Source organism: Nesoenas mayeri, assembly GCF_963082525.1.
Source record: "Nesoenas mayeri genome assembly, chromosome: 2".
NCBI lineage: Eukaryota > Metazoa > Chordata > Aves > Columbiformes > Columbidae > Nesoenas > Nesoenas mayeri.
Window position 1 is genome coordinate 134,225,485 of NC_137543.1, and position 20,142 is coordinate 134,245,626.

Genomic DNA, 20,142 nt, shown 5'->3' on the forward strand with positions numbered 1-20,142 from the left:
GCCTTAAACCAATCACATCAGCCTTACCCAAGACCGATTGATCCCGAGAGACTGAGCCCTGTGAGCATAGCTTTTATATGAATGGACTCTGTGCAGCCTGAAGTTTCATTCATAAAATGGATGCTGAAGGGAAAAAAAAAAAAAAAGCACACACGCCAAACCCTGGAATGTCCATTTATGCGGAGCTGAAGGGTGTAGTGTTCCCTCAGCTGCTGCTTTTGCCAGTTGCCTTAAAGTAATGATTAATGCTCCTTGGCCCTGCCTGCCTGTAAGCTGACACCATTTATGGCCTTGGTGTGTTTCTAATGTATAGTGAATGAGAAGGCTACATTCTCAAATCAGAAACATAAACAGGAACTGGTTGGTCTGAATTCCATTCAAATATGTCACTTCAGCCGTGCAGTGTTTGTCCAACTTCGATTTTACAGGCAGGGGATGGGGCAGGGGAGAAAAAGCAACACAGACATTTTTGCAGTAAGATTACCAACAAAAGGAGCGAGGCAGAGAGAAAATACTGCTGCATTCTTTTGAATTCAAAGGGAAGCAATGTTTAAAATACGTTTTACAGTTACTGAGGTTAATAAAAGCAAATATATGATTTTAAAGTATGCTCAAAAGATCAGCTCCATGTGGAATTTCAATTCAGAGCTGAATGTATGAGCCTTTGTTTTCCTGCTCTGCTGTATAAAAAGTTACACATCGCCTAGACAGGCTGTTGACATCTGGTCTCAGAAAATGCATTAGATGTTGTCATAGATCTAAAACCCAAAGTTGTGGAAACGAAGCTGTTTGCTTAAAGGCTTTTTTTCTGTACATGTGTAATAATTCCACTTAGACCTGAGCTGGTAGGGCCGAATCTAGTTCTCCGGTAGGTTTTTGTCAAGTGAGATGTAAGAAATTAAACTGAACAAATTTTAATAGGTGATTTTTATAAGGGAATGTATGTGTACCTATGAGTACATACACTTGGAGATTTTTTTTCTCCTAATTACTGGTATGAAGGCTAGTGACAGTCAAAATGATCAACAAAACCTTTGATTCTAAATGTTTTAAAACTGCATAATGGTTCAGGAAGAGAATGCTTGATTTTTATCAGAGAAGACAGTGACTCTGTTTTCACCCATGTAACTTCAGTGCACCTACATTTTTCATGCTGAACCTGCTAATGGAAAAATAATGCTGACTTTTGGGTTGCCAGGATTTTACCAATATGTAGGACTCTCTTGTAATTATGTAGCTTCTGAGGGGATAGTGCTTTTATAGGTGGTTGAACTAAAACATGGTCCACCAGCATTTGTCATTGTGAAATACACTCAAGCACTTTCTGTATAGGGGGATTGTCCTAAGTTCTGAGTGTCTCTTTTTGGACACCTGTACTAGTTTTAATCTTAATGTGTTCTTCAGGTTTACAAAATCATAGGTTTCATGATCAAAGAGAATCATTTGGTACTTCTCCCTGCAAAATATAGATCATGCATCTTTTTTAGTGATGCCTGGTGCCACTTTAGCCACTTGTTGCAGTCTGATTTGAAGAATTTTCTTTCTTACCTAAAAAGCCCTGTCTGTTTTCCAGTATTTTCAGTATTGCTCCTCACCCTTGGCCTGGTCAGAGCTCCTCAGTGGTGGAAAACAGCTGCTTTCCACCAGGAGGCTAAATGTGTTTCAGTGATGGATGGAAGCGCTCCTTTGTAAACAGTTTATCAGTGTTCTTGGAAATCCATCAACAGAAAAGTTACTTAGAGTGTGATTATGATGTTTTAAGTTTGAGGCCAGAAATACGACATGTTCTAGCATGAGCATTTTATTTTGAAAAGGCTACCTTTGTCTCTGCACTTGGAAAAAATCTCTCCCACTGCACCAACCACCTCTTTGCGTACCAGGGAAATGCTTGTGTTGCTCAGGTAAGCCCATGGCAGAGCTCTGCAGGGCACCAAAGGCAGAACTGGTGTTCTTCTCACCCTGTGTAGCACAAGGTCAGACTGCCATGTGCCAGTGGCACCTGGGAGCTGGGTTGGTCCCAGCTACTCAAAGGGCTTGTGAGTATCCTGTGCTCAGCAGCACACAAGGGAGGAATCTGCACATGCTGTATTTCTTGCCTACGTGAAGACAAGTGACAGAGCACGTTTATGTCTCTTTGTACAGACGCACCAACTCTGAATTGCTGAAATAGGCATCAAAACGCATGTAATTACATTTTGAAGGATATGGTGGAAGTTAAATTATAGGACTGGCTGTATACACTGCCAGTGGAGCCCCTCCAGAGTTTTGGGGAACTGCCCCTTTGGGAGCAGTTCCTTTTGGGAACTGTTCTTAATATGACTTAGTTCATAATAAAGTGTAAATTGGAGAAGTAAATGGGCACATAGTAAGAAGGTTCCAGTTTTAGTGTCATTGCTTTGTTTTATACTGGTAGGGAAGTAGACAAGTTTCGCATATGAGTTGAGGTGACTTGGTAGCAGGCTCACTGCACGAAGCAGCCACTCCTCAGGACACTGTACCATTCCCCAGAGCTGCCACATGGAGACCAGTGCCAGGCCCATAACTCGACTCTTCACCCACACTATTTCAGATTGTCCACACCTTCTAAGCTTGGTCTCTCTCTCTACACATGCATGTATGTAATGCGATAGCTATGTATTGCACTATGCTTTGTCACAATGCACATGGGCTGTGCCCTGGGCCTCCAAATCTTCTGATGATGTTGATAAAGCGAACTAAAAAGTAATTCAGAGTTAGAGTGTAACATAACAAGGAGTCCTTTAGATAGGAAGGATATGTAAGGTCAGAAACAGAAGTGACTGAAGAATAAATCCTGGTTCAGGTTTCTAGGTCCTGCTTCGCTCTGCTTCATTCAGGAGGAGATGGCCAGTTTGTCCCGTTGCCTGCAGAAGCTTAGTCTTCACCATGTCTCGCCTGGCTGGGCACGCGGGCTGAAATTCTGTTTGTTTCTGCGCAGGGTGTGATTGTGGGTCTGAAACCTGGTCCTTATCTCTGAAAAACAATCAGAAAAGGAAATTTAAGTATTCCTTACCTACGTTGAGTTAAATAGGGCTGAGACAACCTAGCCCTTTAAATCCTGATAGGATAATTAATATTAAAATCTTCCTTACCAAGGGACCATTCAAGTGTCTTCCTTAATATGAAATGTAGAACGTCTACCTGATAATTCAGTAGTAGATTTTTCTTGTCCTGAGGAAGTCTTTTTTTTCTGCTTTGATGTATTTTGATGAAGGCACAGCAGAGCTTATTTCCAGTATTCTTGTTTGTGACAGTCTCAGATGAGAACGCATTTCTCCAGTGTCTAGGTTACGCATATTTTTGATATAACACCAACTGGGAAAAAAATGTTTCAACCCAATATGATATAAGGCCATATTCATTGTTTTAAGATGACTACTATGTTGCTGTTAGCAAGGCAAACAATGAAGACTGACCTCTAAGTATTCCAAATTAATAAAATTTTTTTTATTTTTAATGTCTCTGTATTTTTAGAAGTTTTTTTTTTTTAAAAAAAAAAGGGGGCTCTGCTGTTCTTGAAATGATGTAACTTTACAATGTGAATTATTTCATTAAAAGCCTGAAATAAGTTTGTGTGTCCTAAATCAAGGCACATTTTGCTTAGAAGACTACAAATTGTTAAAAGGTGATAGAATCAGTCACCTCAGACACTTGGATCCTACCCTAGAAGTGTTTTATTCCTAATTCTGTCTCATTTGTTGTCTTGAAGTAATGCTTTCAGGAGAAGAAAACATATAATTGCTCTGTAATTTCTGCACTAAAATGTTTTCTTTTGAAGTAGCTCCGCTTAGCTTGTAAAAATACTTCTGGGTCTTAGTCAAGCATTTAGTACAATTTAAAACTGCAATGCTAAATTTCATTGGTTGGACTTTTTATTAGATAAGGTAGAAATGAAAGCAGCAGGCAATTTAATTAGCAGTAATTTTTCTGGGCAAGTCATTACTTTGATGAACTTCAGAGCAATGTTTATGGCTCCTAATTAACCATGTTAGTCATTTGATTGAATAATCACTTTGGAAATGTTTCTACAATTTGATTAGAGTCTGACCCACTCTGATAGTCATAAATTAACTGATAGCACTTTAAGATAACAAGACTCTAGTTACTTTACGAGAAATAAACTCTTCCTTGCTGTATTTTTTGGTCCTCTGTGGACTGTTTAAGCACAGGCTAACCAGAAGATTGAGTAATGTTGGTACAAACAATGCTTGCCTTAAAAAGACTCCAGATGTTAATTATAATTGACTTAGGAACATGGGAGATGAAACCCCAAATTGGCTAAGAACACAACTTCTTGGATGTGTGCATAATTATTTGTTCTGTATACTCTGCTGTATCACTTTGCAGGAGTGGAGTTCATGAGTCAAAAAAGGGTTTTGCTGCCAATACGGGTGGATTTTAACCTAAAATAGAAAATAGCATCTGTTTCAGTTCTTTAACTTCCTCTTTTTTTACGTAGATTTTTCCATTCTCCTTAAAATTCAATCTGCTTGGTAACGTAAGTGATTCCTTGCAGGTGAACCAGTACTTGTAGCCTTGACTTCTCGTGTACAGAGCTGTACTTGACTCGGGTGATCACTGAGTCACTGATTCCTGTGGTTGCTCAGAATGGCTGCCTGAGACATTAGAGATTCTCGAGGCCTGAGCAGGCAGGCACCGAGTGTTTCATCCAGAGTAGGTAATGAAGAGTTCGGCACAGATGTGCAAGAGAGACTGTGGACTGTTAGAGGAAACTTATTATTACTGCCCTGTGTTTCACTTGTTTTGTGAAGTCAATGTAAAACCTTATTTTCTTATCCTGCCAAATCTTTGATACTCATCACTAGTCAGTGAACAGTGAAATTTGGAATCACAGCCTCAAAGAGTCTGTAGGCAGTGTTGGAAAAATAATGTCTGCTCTTTCGACCTCTGTTTGCATCTCTGAAAGAGTTACGAGTTACTGGTAACAGATTGCATAGTTTAGGGTAGGAGTTTATCACAAGATCAAATAGACTTTGTTAAGCAGGATTTTTGATATCCAAGAAGTAGGTTTAACATGATCTAGAAGGGCAAACATTTATGGTATATTTCTGTTTGCAAATCCTAGTGCATAGGATGTAGCTACTTGGGGACAGTGCAAGACACAGGTTAAAAATAGAAAGATGTTTAAAGAGCACTGTTTTCATTTGTTCTGTTTGGTTTTTCTCATTCTTTTTGCAGATTGGAGTAGAAGTGGGGAATGGTGAATGTCTGTATTACTTAAAATGTGCACACTATTTCTTTTTTGAGGGGGGGAGGGGATTTGTCTTTTTTTTGTTTAAGGATGTACAGTTGGAGGGTGAAATTGATGTATCTGAATTCCTACATGAAATGCTTAGTAATTGCAGAAAATTTCATTAACCCTTCAAGTCCTTAACTGGAGTCTAAAAAGCAATATCCTATTCTAAATTCACTCTGGCATTCCTTGTATTAGAGTTTATAAGTCTCCAGTGTGATTGGCAGGCTTTTCTGTGTAATTTATTAAAAATGCTAGGTTGAATTAGTTACAAAGGTAGATATACAAGCACAGAGCTTAAAATATTTATACTGTCCTGTGTGGCTTTTTTTGATCTGTGGATGGTCTAAAGCGTGATTGTCATGGAAGTCAGCTTTTAGCAAAATTGATTACAATAATTGTTTGAGTTCAAGTGCCTATGTTAGGTGGGCTCTATGATCCTCACATTATGGTTTTCTCCTCTGCCATGGCTTGTGCATGCTGCTCTGAATTGCTGACTGTGTGTTGACAGGTTCCTCCTCACTGTAACTTGCATCCTTTTTGTTGCTATTCTGCCTGCAGCCTGTCTCATTGGTAACCTGCACACCTTTAATTTCAGACAGTCTTCTGACTAGCATTGTCATCTTCTCCTTTCAGAAGTGCCTAGCTGCCATTCCATTTACATGAGGCAAGAAGGCTTCCTGGCTCACCCCAACAGAACAGAAGTTAAGTTTTCTATTATGTATCGCTTCTATATGAGAGAAATGTAAAAAATTAAAAAGCCTAGGGGGATTTGGGGTTCACTGGTTTAATTCTGCTGCTGAGAAGACTCGCATCATCTTTCTTTCCCTTCCCAGTCTTGAGTTTCTGATTTTTTTTGTAGCTTCTTTTAGTGCTACAGGTTGATCAGGATGGAAGCAATTTTATTATGAATTTACTCGTTCTGCTTTTCAAGGCCTCTAGCAGTTGAAAGGAAGAGACACTTAAAAATTCGTTCATTTCACTCATTCTGCTCAAGTGATTTTTTTTCCAGGCTATTGGTGTGACAGGCTCAGTTAACTGTTAAACAATCAATTTTATTCAGTGGAGGTTTTTGGCTTTTCCTTTTGTTATGATTTTTGCAATGTTTTGGTGCTGCGTAGGCTCAAACTATATAGCCATTTGATACATACCAAAAATCCTAATGACTTAGAATCATTTAGGTTGGAAAAGATCTTTAAGATCATCAAGTCCAACCGTTAACCTAACACTGTCAAGTCTACCACTAAACCATGTCCCTAAGTGCCCCACCTACATATCTTTTAAATGCCTTCAGGGTTGGTGACTCAAGCACTTCCCTGGGCGACCTGTTCCAATGCTTAGTAATAAACCTTTTGGTGAAGAAATTTTGCCTAATATCCAACCTAAACCTCCCCTGGCACAACTTGAGGCCATTTCCTCTTGTTCTGTTGCTTGTTACTTGGGAGAAGAGACCAACACCTTCCATGATACAGCCTCCTTTCAGGTGGTTTTAGACAGCAGTAAGGTCTCCCCTCAGCCTCCTTTTCTTCAGGCTAAACAGCCCCAGTTCCTTTGGCCACTCTTCAGTAGGGCAGAACTTACATCATTGTCAAAATTAATAATTCTGAGTAAAAGCGCTTTAAATGTATTAGAAAAGAGAAGGCCAACAGAACTAAGAAAGAAGACCATTGAAAAAGATGTTGTACTCTCCACTTCCCTGCTTTGGTGTATCTTTCTTGTCAATTTTTTGTTTGCTTGTTTAGGGTTTATTTGTTTTTATTCCAAGGGGCAAATTTCACAAACATGAGGGAAATTGGTTTTGAGATTGATGAGAATTTAGACAGATGTATGAATCCAAGTCCTCTAGTAAGACTAGTGAATGAACACTAGTGAAAAGACACAACCGGAAAGATAACAAATCTGGCTGAAAGCCCAACTGCTTCTGGGGTGGAATAAAGGCAGAAAATAGAAATAAAAGGTGTTGTTTAACAAGGAGGGTGAAACAGGAGCTGGAAATTTATAACAGTCTTGGTATATGAAATTATATGAAGTATAGAACCTTGATAAGAGAGGTGAAAGACATCAGGGAAAAATCCACAGGCTGCAGGGCTAAGGTCAACAGATTTAAATTTTAATCAGAGCACAGACATGGGAAAAACAATCTTTGCCCTGTTATACACTCATGAGTACTCGGAGGTGTTAAAATTGTTATGAATGACGCAGAAAAAGCAGTGATGTTCAATAAATATTTGTTCTCTCTATTTGGAAATCACTCAACATGATTTTATGGAAAAAAGGTCATGTCAAATCTGATTCTATTCTTTGCTAAGATTAAAAGTTTAGTTGCTAAAGATACTTGTATCTTATATTTAGACTTTTTGTGGCATTCAATTTGCCACTGCATTACATTCTGATTAAGAAGTTAGCACAAAGCAGTATCAATAAAGTACACATTAAATACATTAAGACCTGGCCAACTGACAGATCTAAAAGTGGCTGGCACTGGCCAGTCATCTCTGAATGGATTGTTTCTATTATAGTTCTGTAGGAATTGATATCAGGAGTGTTGCTATTCATCATTTTCAGTAAAGATACGGGACAAAGTTAATAGATAACTTTATGGCACAAAGATAGGCAGAGTGGTAAATAATGGGCAGGACAGGGCAGTCATAGAAAACAGTTTGAATTGTTTGGTAATCTGGGCACATTAAACAAAATGTTTTTTTAATATGCTCAGTGTAGACCAGGCCTATGGAACCGGGAAGCAGTATATTGGAAAAAATGATTTTGAGGTGGGCCTCCTCCTCCTCGGCTTCACAGTGGAAAAACAGCCCAACCGAGTACTGCAACTATATGGCAAAAAGGCCGCTTGTAGTATTTGCACAGTCAAAAGTAGGGCCATAGGGAGACAGGAGAGGAGGAGATGTTTTGTCTTGCTGAGTAGCACTGGTGAGGCTGATACTTGCATACACTGCAGTTCTGGTTAAGCAAAACATTAAAATAATACTGAAAAGTGGGACTGTGTACAGAAGAAAGTGCTAGGAGGAACGTAGGGTTGCAGAGAGTGTCTTTTAACAGCAAAAATAAATTGTACAGAATTATCTTATTTGGAGGAATCATCAAGGGGGGTGACTTCTGTGAGTATGAGGAGGAGATACTGAGTAGGACATTTTAGTCTCGCAGGGAGAAGACCCACAGGAACCAATGGTTAAAAGTCAAAGCCGTGCTAGTTCAAACAGGAAATGAGACAAACATTTTAGAATAAATCATAGAGAAAAAGGGGTGCTTTTTCATTTTTGCAGGTGGAGATTAACAGTCTTTTGGGAATGCATACATTAAATAAACAACCCTGTACTGAGGCCAAAATGTTGCGATTGGGTGATGTGTAAAGGATGTGGGATATTAATCTGATTCCTCTATGACTTAGTGTTCCCTCTGGCATTAAACCTATGGTCTCTTCTTTCTCCATGCATCTTTTATATAAACATCTCTCTCTTTTTTAACTTACAGGTTGCATGTATGAAAAGGGACCTAGGCAGTTTTATGATGACACTTGTGTTGTTCCAGAGAAGTTTGACGGTATGTATGACACATTTCTCTTTCTTTTTCGTGTGTCAGGAGATGAAAAAGGAATAGGTGAGGGACTTTTCTCTGTTGCTGATCAAAAAAAGCTCAGTAACGTTCCGATGTAGGATTCCTTAACACACCATTTGCGGTGCGCCCAACCAAAGCTGACCTTTGTCTCTTGAAACCAAAGTCTCCTTTTCAATAGGATGTGGTTTGACTTTTGCCAGTGAAAGATGCTGTATCCAGAGTTGTGGCAGAAGAGCTCAGTTCCTGTACAGTTGAGAAGTAATAGGAGGATTTCCATTGCACTGATGATCACATACTGCTTGTTGTTTGAGATTTAATGAAAGCTGTTCTTATAATTAACAAAACGGTGGAGAAGGCGGCAGCTTTGGTTTTACTGAGGATTAAGCCTCTTGTCTCGCTGTCTGTGAAGTGATGAATAGTGGGGAGTGAGTGTATAGGGCATTTTTGTGTTTGTGTCAGTATATTTGCACCATGTTAAACATTGTACTATTGGTTTATTTTTCAGTGGGATTGATAACAAATCAATGATCTTTTCACAGCAGTACCCATTACAACAGATTTTTTTTCCAAGAGGGATTCTGAGGTCAATTAAAATAAATGGCCCAAATTATCCTCAGTTACTCTGATGTAAAATCAGGTTCCTGGTGTAACTCAGTTGATTTCAGATTTATTTTGTTATAGACAAAGTAGATGGACTCAGTATTTCTGACTGGTGACTCTGTTAGTCTGCAACTTTGGGAAGTAATTTGGAGATGGATTATTTAAATATGCTGGAGTGGCTTCTTTGTGTTAGTGGATGCATGTACGGCTTTATTTATTTTACCGGAAAAGATGTGATACCTTCTGATAAACTTGTGAACAGCTCTCTGACCATAGCTAAAAGTAGAGCTGGAGAACTCTTGGGGTTTTTCTCCTGCTTTATTTTGTTTGTTTTCCCCTGAGAATCACTTAATATGGATTACAAAGCTATTGCGTGTCTGGCAGCATTTGTTGTCTTTGCTGAAGAGTGGGAGACTCTAAAATGAAGGTAACCCAAAGAATTACACATTCCTCAAATGGAGGTACAACATGCATTCCAAGGTTTGTAAGGAATGGCAAGAAATAAATAGAGGATTTGAAATAGTGTTAAACCTAACTGAAGTACGCTCAATCCAGAATTGCATTGTCACTGGGTTGACACATTCACTGAAAGGGTAGTTTATTGAAAGTCTACTGGCTTTGGATTGCCTACTTTCCCCTCACCCTCTTACCTTTTTAAGGCACATTGTGTCAATGATTGTGAATGTGACCTGTCTTCAGTGTCAGTGGCAAATTCATATTTACATTTATGGCAATGGGATAAGACCTATATGACAAGAACTTAAAACTCTTCAGGAGTAGCATTTGTCCATGTCTTTGTTGAAAATCCTTTTTGTTTGTTTGGGTTTTGTACAGGAAAGGGAATGAAAACGGAAAAGAAATACAAATACCATAAAAGAAATAAATGTTTGCAAATATTCGTGCGCTTGCAAAGCAAGTGATTGCTGCCAGCTTCTGTGACTGTCCATTGACAGGATACCTTGTACTCTAGAAGACTGATGTTGTAATACAAATAGGTGTGTTTGTACTTGTAGCATTATGACTTTTGAGGAAAAAATAATGGATTTGTCATCATGTTTTGGCCAGTAAAGCAAAAGTGGTGTTAGCTCAGGGCTAGTCATGATGTTTCAGAAGTAGGTTCTCAGCTGCTTCATTTGACATTAAAGATCGGCACAGGCAAAGAATCTGATCCTCTGTAATACTGCACTTGCTATTTGTGCATCGCTCAGCTATCGTTAAAAGAAAAATCCTGTCCTTGAAAACGAAGGCCTTTCAGGACTGGAACTTGAACCTCACATAAACCAAAAAGCTTTGTGTTGATTTATTTGTTTTCCACAGCTATTGACTCAATTTTCTTTCCTGATTACAAAAGGAAGTGCTCCATTTTAAATATTATTATTCTTTGACTACACGGAGCTGTTCTGTAATGGCCATCAGAGCATCCTAATGTTTTGGTTGAATGTGAAGTCCTGGCTTTCCGTATTAAACACTGCTTATTGGAGAGTATTGCTGTTCTGGTAGTTGAAATTAGGAGTTTTACCAGTGTATCAAGGATTGCTATCATTGTGTGAAGAAAAAAATATTCTCTGCTTCAGCATCAGACCTTTCAGCTGTTGTTGTTGGCATGAGTTGTTTAGTATAAATATGATTTAAAACCAACAAAGACACAGTATGGCTGTAGAAGGATGGTCTTTCATTGTCAGTTTGTGGATCTGGTAGCAGAGTATTATTATTGTTTTTAAAAGCTTCCTCTGGATTTGAAATTTTAGAAAAATTAACTCACTGCTTTTCAGGGGAATACTAATCTAATATGCATATATGAGTAAAAGTAATATGTGCTTATATGCAAGTCCAATATGCCACAGAGGAACTCGCATATCTGCAGGATTTGCATAGCTATACATAAAGCACATGCTGTTTAAGTCCAAGTCAAATACTTTGTCAAATTTTCCTTAGAAGCATTTGCATGCAAAAGAAGTTTCACTCAATACGGTTTTGCAGCTTTACGAAGCATACATTACATTTCCAAACCTGGAGGTTGTGCAAAGTATAGCACACAAATGCAGTACTCAGACATCAGAGTTGCCTACAAAAATAGTTCATGCTCTTTCAGATAAAGGATATTGCAAAATGGTTTGCAAGCGAGATTTGCATGTATCAGAAGTAAATGGGGATAGGATTAGGGAGACTTCCATAAATCATGGCTGAATTTAGGTACTTTTTAGTATATTAATGTGTTATTGTAAGAGTGTTTACAATTAACAGGAGACAGAGGAGTGTTGCGTTTGTGGGTGTCTGGGTAGTAAGAAATGTTTTCCTCTATTTTATTAACCCTAATGATTGCTTTGCCAGTTTTTCTGACAAATGGAGTCATGATGCTTTTTGAGCATTGCTCATCTAACATTGTTGCTCTTCTGTGCAGGTGATGTCAAACAGGAGCCAGGCATGTACCGCGAGGGACCCACGTATCAACGGCGAGGCTCGCTTCAGCTCTGGCAGTTCTTGGTAGCTCTTCTTGATGACCCATCAAACTCTCACTTCATAGCATGGACTGGCCGAGGCATGGAATTCAAGCTGATCGAGCCGGAGGAGGTATGTTAGACAGACAGCGTGTCCCGATATCCACTGCCCCATTGTGCAAATTTAATAGTACTCCTTTGGACTCTAGGTCTTGCTTTCCTTCAGTGTTTTGTTTCATTAGCACTTTGGAAGGGTGACAGAAAGGATGGCAGGGGTGTTACTTCAGTTAGGACAGAGGTGTGGTTAAGCATAGACTTAATTTTCTAGTCCCACTAAATAGTAAAAATATTGCAAGTACTAGAGTTATAAAATACTTGGCATTAATTTTAGGGCCTGGATTTTTCAGAATCACTTCATGGATAGAGCTGTGTTCCAAAATCCTTTGGAAACTTGTCCCTGAATAGTCTTTGAACACCAAATAGTCTTTGGTGTGAAGATACAGGAACTTGGAACTTTTAGGCTGTAGAATGAAGGACCCCAAGTCTGACAGACGGCAAAGGAGGAAGTTAAGATTGTTAGGCATTAAAATCCCATCAAAGTTATATAAATCCCCCCTTTCTAGAGTCATCTTCAGAGTCTTCCTGCGCTTATCTGTATCTTCAGATTGTTTAGTGCACGCTGAGGTCCTGGACTTGCAAACACTCATGCACACGCACAGCTCTCCTGAACCATGAAGGACTCATGGGGTAGATAAAATTACTTGTATTCATGACTATTTGCTGGAGCGTGACTTAGTTCACTTGTGTGATAAACAGGAATAAATTGAACATTTTATTATGTAAACTTTTTTTGGACTAGGTAGCATTAAATAATCTATCCTGTGTTCTAAACAGCCGTGGAAATTGTTGGAAAATCTGGTGTCCGTGAATTTTATTGTAACACTGATGCGGATGATTTTATTAGGGTTGTTAAAAAGCAGCATCTTTCTGGTTTACATTTTAGCCCCTTGGACAGAGTTGGGTAATAGAGGAGATCGCAGCATATTTTCCATCAGGATCCCCTCTGAGCTAGAGCTGAGTAAGAGGGTTTGGGAGTGTAAGGCTGCTTCTGTGTTCCACCAGCTATTTCTGCTGTTTGCCATTCATCTGCTGGCATAAGCGACCTGAAAGCTTTCTTTATATTTAAGTTACATCATCTGCCAAGAGCCCTTAGGGGTTGATAGAGTAGCTGGGGATGGCAACAGGACTGATGTCCCTTTCCTTCCCGACATGGTCTGGCTGAGGGGCAGGTTGCTGCAAGGACTCATGTGCTCACTTTCATTTGTCTGAGCATCCCCCTCACTAGTGGTAGTCACCGTGGCAGATCCTGGCACTGTGCATCTGAGGATTTGACGACAGAAGAGTCTTAGTTGATTTGACACTGAAACTTTCCTTGCATGTCTGCAGCCTTAGCAGGCTACATGAGCTACTTAGTTGTGTGACCTGGCCGAGAACAGTGAAATCTTTCCAAAGGCTTTTGTTTGATTTTGTTGAATGGGATATCTAATTTTTCCTTCTACCCCAGTCAGAGTATTTTTTACCATCGTATTTTTGTCTTGTCTTCAAGGTATGCTAAAAGTTTTTCAAGATTAAAGAGATTTATTGAAAAATGGTTCCCAGCAGATGATGCAAAAACTTAAGAGGATTTGTTAGTTAAGAAAGGGAAGGTAGCAAAACAAAACCCTAAGACTTCCTTATTGTGCAAGTCCCTAAAGAACTGCGTATTCTGATTAACTAGATCATCTGCTTGTCAGGGTTTCTAGCAGTTGCTTTGTGTTTTTGAGGAGCACTGCATCCAAAATCTGGTTGAGGCAGGCTACTTGAAACTTCCTTCACTCCTCTGTGCTCTTAGGAAGTACAAAGTAGCCTAAGTTGTTTTCATATGAATGTCATGGATCTGACAGAAACTGTCGATTAAAATAAGAATAGCCTGTGGGAAGTTGCACACTTCTGTTGGTTGCCAAGTGTGAATTGAAGGGAAGTCAAAGAGCTTGTTGGTTCAGCTGTGGCAGGTTAGAATGTCAATAACATGACCTTTCCATCCCATCCTCTTCTGGAGGTTTATGCCCTTGTAGAAAGGGTGACAATAAAAATGAATATGTATCAGCTCCTAGAGCACCGTAGTTCATTCAAAAAGTAGATAACGGTGAACTGTGGAGGCTGAGAGTTGGGCATAGGTCCATTTCTGCTGTCTTGCCACAGGGCCAGCAACCTTCATCAGGAAGGTGGGGTGGAAGGCTAGAAGCCTGAACCACATCCACAGAGCAAGACTTGATGAATGCTGTGCAGTTCAGGGACAGGAAGACTTGCTTACCAAGACTACTTCTGGACCTGCTTGCTTATTTAGGAATGTCAAAATACCACATAACATAACATATACTTAACCATTATTTTGTTGTAGTTATCTTTGCAGTGTATTTAGTTATTATGCAAGCCTGTTTTGTTGGAAACTTTTAGGACTCTGATTAATGCAGAAAAAGCTTGGCAGGAATAAACAAAGAGTGATGTAGGCATATGTTACAAAGATGAATGGGCGAATCAAGGTTATACATCTAGGCCAAATCTACAGCTGGAATAAATTGACATGATTGGAGATATGTTTCAACACAGCTATAACATAGCTGAAGTTAGCAGAGCCATGATAATTTACATGAGCCTGAAAAGCTGTACCATTGAAAGGAAATAACGCTTTCAAAAGAAATTTTAAAAATTATTGTCCAGATGGAGATCAAAGTCATGGATTTTGGTGTTGTTATTTAGTCCCCTTCAATTCTCAGTGCTGCATGTCATCTATGGTTTGCATCAAAAGGCTCCAGACACCTATGGGAAAGTTGTGCAGAGTAGTGTGCAGAGAAGCTGCTTGGCTACTCTCTCCTTTTTCCACATGCACCTTTCAAACATTTTTATAAAATGTGCTTTAAAGAGTTCATCAGCTTTGACTTTTTTTCCCCTCTGGTGACATGATAGTCATTTGTACGGCCAGTAATTGAAATGTCACCAACAGCCAATTATGATTTCAGGTGGGGAATAAGCAGTTAAGCTATTTAAACAAAAGGTCTCTTGGTCCAGAACTACCTTTGGCAATAAAACAGGAAGCATAAAGGCAAGTAGAAATCACAGGTCAGAGCAGAAGGCATATTGTTCTCTATGGAATGGCTTCATGAGTTATTTGCAACTCCCCATTTATTATTATTTTTAAGGGACATTATACAACTGCAACTATGAAATTTCTGTCCCATTCTTCATACTGACATATAAGTTCTTCCAAGCAATTACTCCGCCTCCTCTTGATAATTCATTTTCTTTGCTGAAGTAATATTTAAGACTGAGATTTGGCTTTTGACTTGTATCTCCTAATAATCTCAACATCAGTGTCATTCCAAGTACATACAGTCTATATTAGTTCATGAACTAAGTGTGTATGCATGTGTGTTTAATATAACTTAGTGTTCTGACAGCAAGGAAAACACAGGAATAATACAATTATCCACAGTGTCAAACTAGAAAAGTTTTCATCTTGCATGAAAGTTTTCTGGTGGAACATGATAGATATTTTTTGTATATAATCTCTTTATATGGCTTTATTTTTTCATCAGTTGATTGAAAACAAACGAAAAACCCCCCAGTGCTCCACTACATTTGCAAATAAGTAAGTCTGCTTCAAGTTTAATGGATGACTCTGTGTCCAATTAAAAGTCATAGGAGTAAATGGGAAATTCAGGTCATGGCAACCTTTTCTCTTGTGTTTATTAATTGCACCTGCAGGGTTCCCCCTCCTCCATCCCCAAATGAACTATCTGATGATAAGATCTGCTTGTTAAATGCATTTAACAAATCAATGCTAATCCATTTTTGTGGCAGGTGGCACGTCGCTGGGGGATTCAGAAAAATAGGCCAGCTATGAACTATGATAAACTTAGCCGATCACTTCGCTATTATTATGAAAAGGGAATCATGCAAAAGGTGAGCAGCTAATTTTGTATTGCATTTCACTGGCGTGTTGCATATTAATCTGTAAGTCAGTTTATGAGGAGTACTTGTAACTGCATTGCTTAGGTAGGTTTTTCATCTATTTAGGCAAACACTAAGCTTTTTCACCTACCAGGTCCAGAATATGCATCAAGGGTTTTTTTTTTCCTATGTATAAAATGTCTGTGGTTTTACTTCACACAATGCACATCATGATTATAGGGAAAGAGGTAACATTCAAAAATATCCAAAAGAGCTTCCTGCCACCTGGGAAAGGCAAACAGTAGAGTATGGTATGAATAATGTTTTGCAGTTCTGAATTAGCTGCCCAGTGCTTGGGTACTTTGGTAAGTGCAAGATGGGGAGAAAAATGATACCAATTAACATACCAAATAATTTAATATTTTACCAATAGTGTTGTAATAATACCATTTTAAAGTGGAATTTAATATTTTATAATAGGCTGAATTATGAGAAATATTTAACAATAATTTATATATAACAGTCTGGTTGTGCTGACAGTATTCAAGCCATCCTTCTAATTGGCTTGCTGATTTATACATGTATATTTTTAAATCTTGCCAAGTAGTACTATGGAGATTGACTGAGAAATCAATAGGAGAGACCTGTCTGTTGCATCTGCAAAACTGGCAGGTGTGATCGAAGATCATAATGAACACCTTGTGCTGTAAATCTTGTTCCATATCTTTTGACATTAGTTTTGTGACGTTTAATGACTGATGTGTTTAAACCTGCCCTTTACCAATTCCATGAATGGAAACGATGCTCTTGGCTCGAGTTACTGGACGATTTTTCCAGTAGGTTTTGTGTAGCCCCAGTTTGGAGTTGCCTGTTAAAAGTTCTCTTGCTTTGATTATGGGATCATTGTAGCATTCTCCTTTTTCACTAACCAGGAGGCAACTGGGACAACAATCGGGGGTAGTATTGGCTTGTGGTACTTCAGCAGCACAGTCCCTCATCCATTTCTGTGTGTCACATAACTCTTTGCATTGAGTGTTTGTGAAGTGGACTGGAGACTGGGTCCAGCTGGGGAGAAGCTGAAACGCTGGATTGTGCTGGGCGATGCTGCAGGCAGGGGAGCTCCTTGCTGCAGGTTCCAGCTCTGCTGCATGAGCAGTCCTGCTGGCACAGCTCAAGGGCAGCACAGAGGCAAGAGCAAGTCGCAAAGAGAGTGAAACAAGTTGAAAAGGTGGGGACGGGAATATCGTAAGGCTGATAATGCTGCCCAGCCCACACATCCATTTAATATGGAAAGTTTACAAGTACTTCTGACAGCTAGCTTGCTAGCTCTTAAACTACTACTTTATTATCTACAAGAATGTATTTAATACACATTTTAAAAGCTAATTTGGATGCTTATTTTTCTGACATAGCAATGTTTGAGGTTTGCTCTGGGATCACTCTATCTGGCCGGTTAGTGTACATTAAAAACTAATGGTGGTTGTCGATTCATAGCAGGTTTCTTTACTGAAGGGTTTGCAGGCACGTTTTTCCCCCTTTTGTTTTAAGTTAAGCAATGATAACAGGTTATGCAAATGCCCAATTTCTGAATGCAACCTTAAGTCTGTCAAACTTGCTCACATTAATTTGATGAAAAAACTTCTACTTCAGGTACAGCATCTGCCAAAATTTTACATTATTTATATAATAAATAAGGTGAAAATTGAAGCAGCTGCTTCAGACTGTTTTGCACCCATAAAAACACTTTCACCACCTTCATTCACTCACTCCCTTCCAGTGCCATGCTAGCTGGAGTTGCAAGAAGCAGGCAATATGATCTTTACGTTAAAATCATTTTATTAAACTGTGAGCATACAACATGGTTCTTATTTTTAATGTAATTCTTCAAGGTCCTTGAGAAGACACTATATTGACTTCTTTTTTTTAATAAGACACAAATTCTTTATTGTTTTTACCATTCTCCAGCTTTTAGGGAGATGAAGCACAGGCATTTAGTGCTGTTTCTGAATAAAGGAAAACTTTAGGATCTTGGACAAATTGCCCCTCCATAAGCAAATCCAAATGTCCCAGCTTTGCATGAGCAATTGCTAAGTACATATTAGCCTGCCTATTTGCTTATGCTGTCCCTGTACAATCAGTATGCACTATAACTAAGTGCTTTTATACTTAAGTATGAATCAATGTGCGTAAAATGAAGTTGAGATCTCTATCATGCAATGTGATTCTTTTTTCCACTTCGCACACAGAATGTTGGACTTAGTCATTTTATTTCACCACTGTAGTGACAATTTGTTTACATTTTCCAATGAGAACAGTTCCATTTGTGGTTAAGTATAGGAAGCGATCACAAACAAAAGTTTAGAATACCTAGTTCATCTTCCAACAGGATATCACGTGTGGCAAAACCGAGAGCGTTCTGCACAGTCTGTTTCTGCAAAACCCTCTTGTCTTTGCTAGGTCATTGCCTTACCAGTTGTGCTGCTGCATTATTAATTGCTTAACAAAGGTGAATTCTTCACAAGACTGTTGAACTTGGAGTTGGAAAACCACAAGGTCTTACGCTGCACCTTTTTGTCCCTTCTGTTGTCCTAAGGTGGCTGGAGAAAGATACGTCTACAAGTTTGTTTGCGACCCTGAAGCGCTTTTCTCCATGGCTTTTCCAGACAACCAACGCCCCTTACTGAAGACTGACATGGAGCGTCACATCAACGAGGAGGACACTGTACCCCTGTCCCACTTTGATGAGAGCATGGTCTACATGCAGGACGGTGGCTGCTGCAACACCCACCCCTATAACGAAGGCTATGTCTATTAACAACAGTGACAGTGAAGGGGATGTTTCCCCCCTCCCTTCGGCTTCTCCTCTTTCTCAAGACCCAGAGGAAAGCTTAATCGACTTCAGTTCGTTTTTTAAATAGTACACTAAAAGGGGCTTTTCCTGTTGCATTACTCCTATGGTCTGCCATGGACAGCGCACTTTATTTGAAAAGGGGGTTTGGAACCTAAACGTTGTTCTGTGTAACAGGAGGAAAAGGGTGGGTTTGCTTTTTACTTAAGTTTGGGAAGGGAACACACAGGTTTTAAGTACAAAAAAGCTATATCATGTCTGTTTTGTTTCATATCAGCATAAGATATTGTACATTTTCTCTGGGTATCCGTAGTACAGTTAATTCTTATTGTGCAAAATAACCACTTGATGATGATATCAGCACAACATGCCAAGGGCATTTGTTTCTTGCCATTCTTAATTGTCTTTCTGCAGTTCTAAAAGAGGAGCAAAGCATATACCACAGCATTTAATTTAGAAGCTTGCAGCGGCAGACTTTGCACCTTGCCTCTGAAAACAACCCAGATATCTCAAGAGATTTTCTTTTTTCTTTCTTTCTTTTTTTTTTCTTCCTGGTGTGGCCTCAAAAAAAAGCCCGGTTAATGCCAGAGTGGCTGTATATACAATGACCAAGCAAAATCCCTGACTTCAGACTGCAAGCCGCATGCCATATCAGGTGCCACGTTGCTATACATGTATGGCCCATGCTATGGCTTAGACCTTTCAAGATCCATTTGAGGGTAGTAATTACATGTGGTAGGCTTTCTGATGATCGTGTCAGCATTAAATACAGGATCCTGATCAGGAGGGAGAAGACATTTTGTATCCTTCCATTTCCTTTGGTACATAAATAAGTTATTTAATCAATAGAAATTAACTGTACTAAGTCACATATCTAATTATGCTGTTTAGACACAGCAAGCACTCCTTGAGAAAAATATCCAATACACTAAATAGGTACTTTAGTAATTTTTAGACACGGTACCCAATAATATGCATTTAAACCTTTTACTGCTGTGTTATGTTGATAACATATATAAATACTAGATAATGCTAATGCTTCTGCTGCTGTCTTTTTCTGTAATGTTCTCTTTGATGCTGAATTTACTATGACCATTTATAAGCAATGCTGTAACTACAGGTAGCATTTCAGGACAAAATAGATGACTTGAACCATTTATTGCTTAGAAAATAGCTTACGCCGTAGCTGTGCTATAAGCAGCTTTTATGCGCATCCACAAATGACTAGTAAGCTTCAGCTTGCTAAGGAAAGCTCTGCAGAACCTTTTGTAATTGTTGGTGGAACGGAGACTTAGACAAATTGTCAAAGAATACCATGAAGTCGCTGTATGACGTTGTAGTGCTGGCACTGATGTTACCAATCAACTTGTTTTGGACACTAAATGTAAATGTGATCAGATATACTTGGAAGACAATTTAAA

The 20,142-nt window shown here is 39.0% G+C and overlaps 1 protein-coding gene across 7 annotated transcripts in view; it reads left to right on the forward strand.

The window, feature by feature from the left end:
- The window catches only part of ETV1 (ETS variant transcription factor 1), a gene marked incomplete at its 3' end in the record, with an annotated part of 64,498 nt that extends 45,810 nt beyond the window's left edge, over positions 1-18,688 (forward strand). For 6 of the 7 annotated variants that reach the window (XM_080340039.1, XM_080340034.1, XM_080340040.1 and 3 more), the window contains 5 exons: positions 5,909-5,977; positions 8,762-8,830; positions 11,847-12,016; positions 15,784-15,885; positions 18,467-18,688. In XM_080340039.1, coding sequence (XP_080196165.1) covers positions 5,909-5,977; positions 8,762-8,830; positions 11,847-12,016; positions 15,784-15,885; positions 18,467-18,688 — 632 coding nt within the window. The remainder of the gene's footprint in view (positions 1-5,908; positions 5,978-8,761; positions 8,831-11,846; positions 12,017-15,783; positions 15,886-18,466) is intronic. The other variant, XM_080340035.1, reaches the window with a different exon arrangement.
- Positions 18,689-20,142: the final 1,454 nt, after the last annotated feature.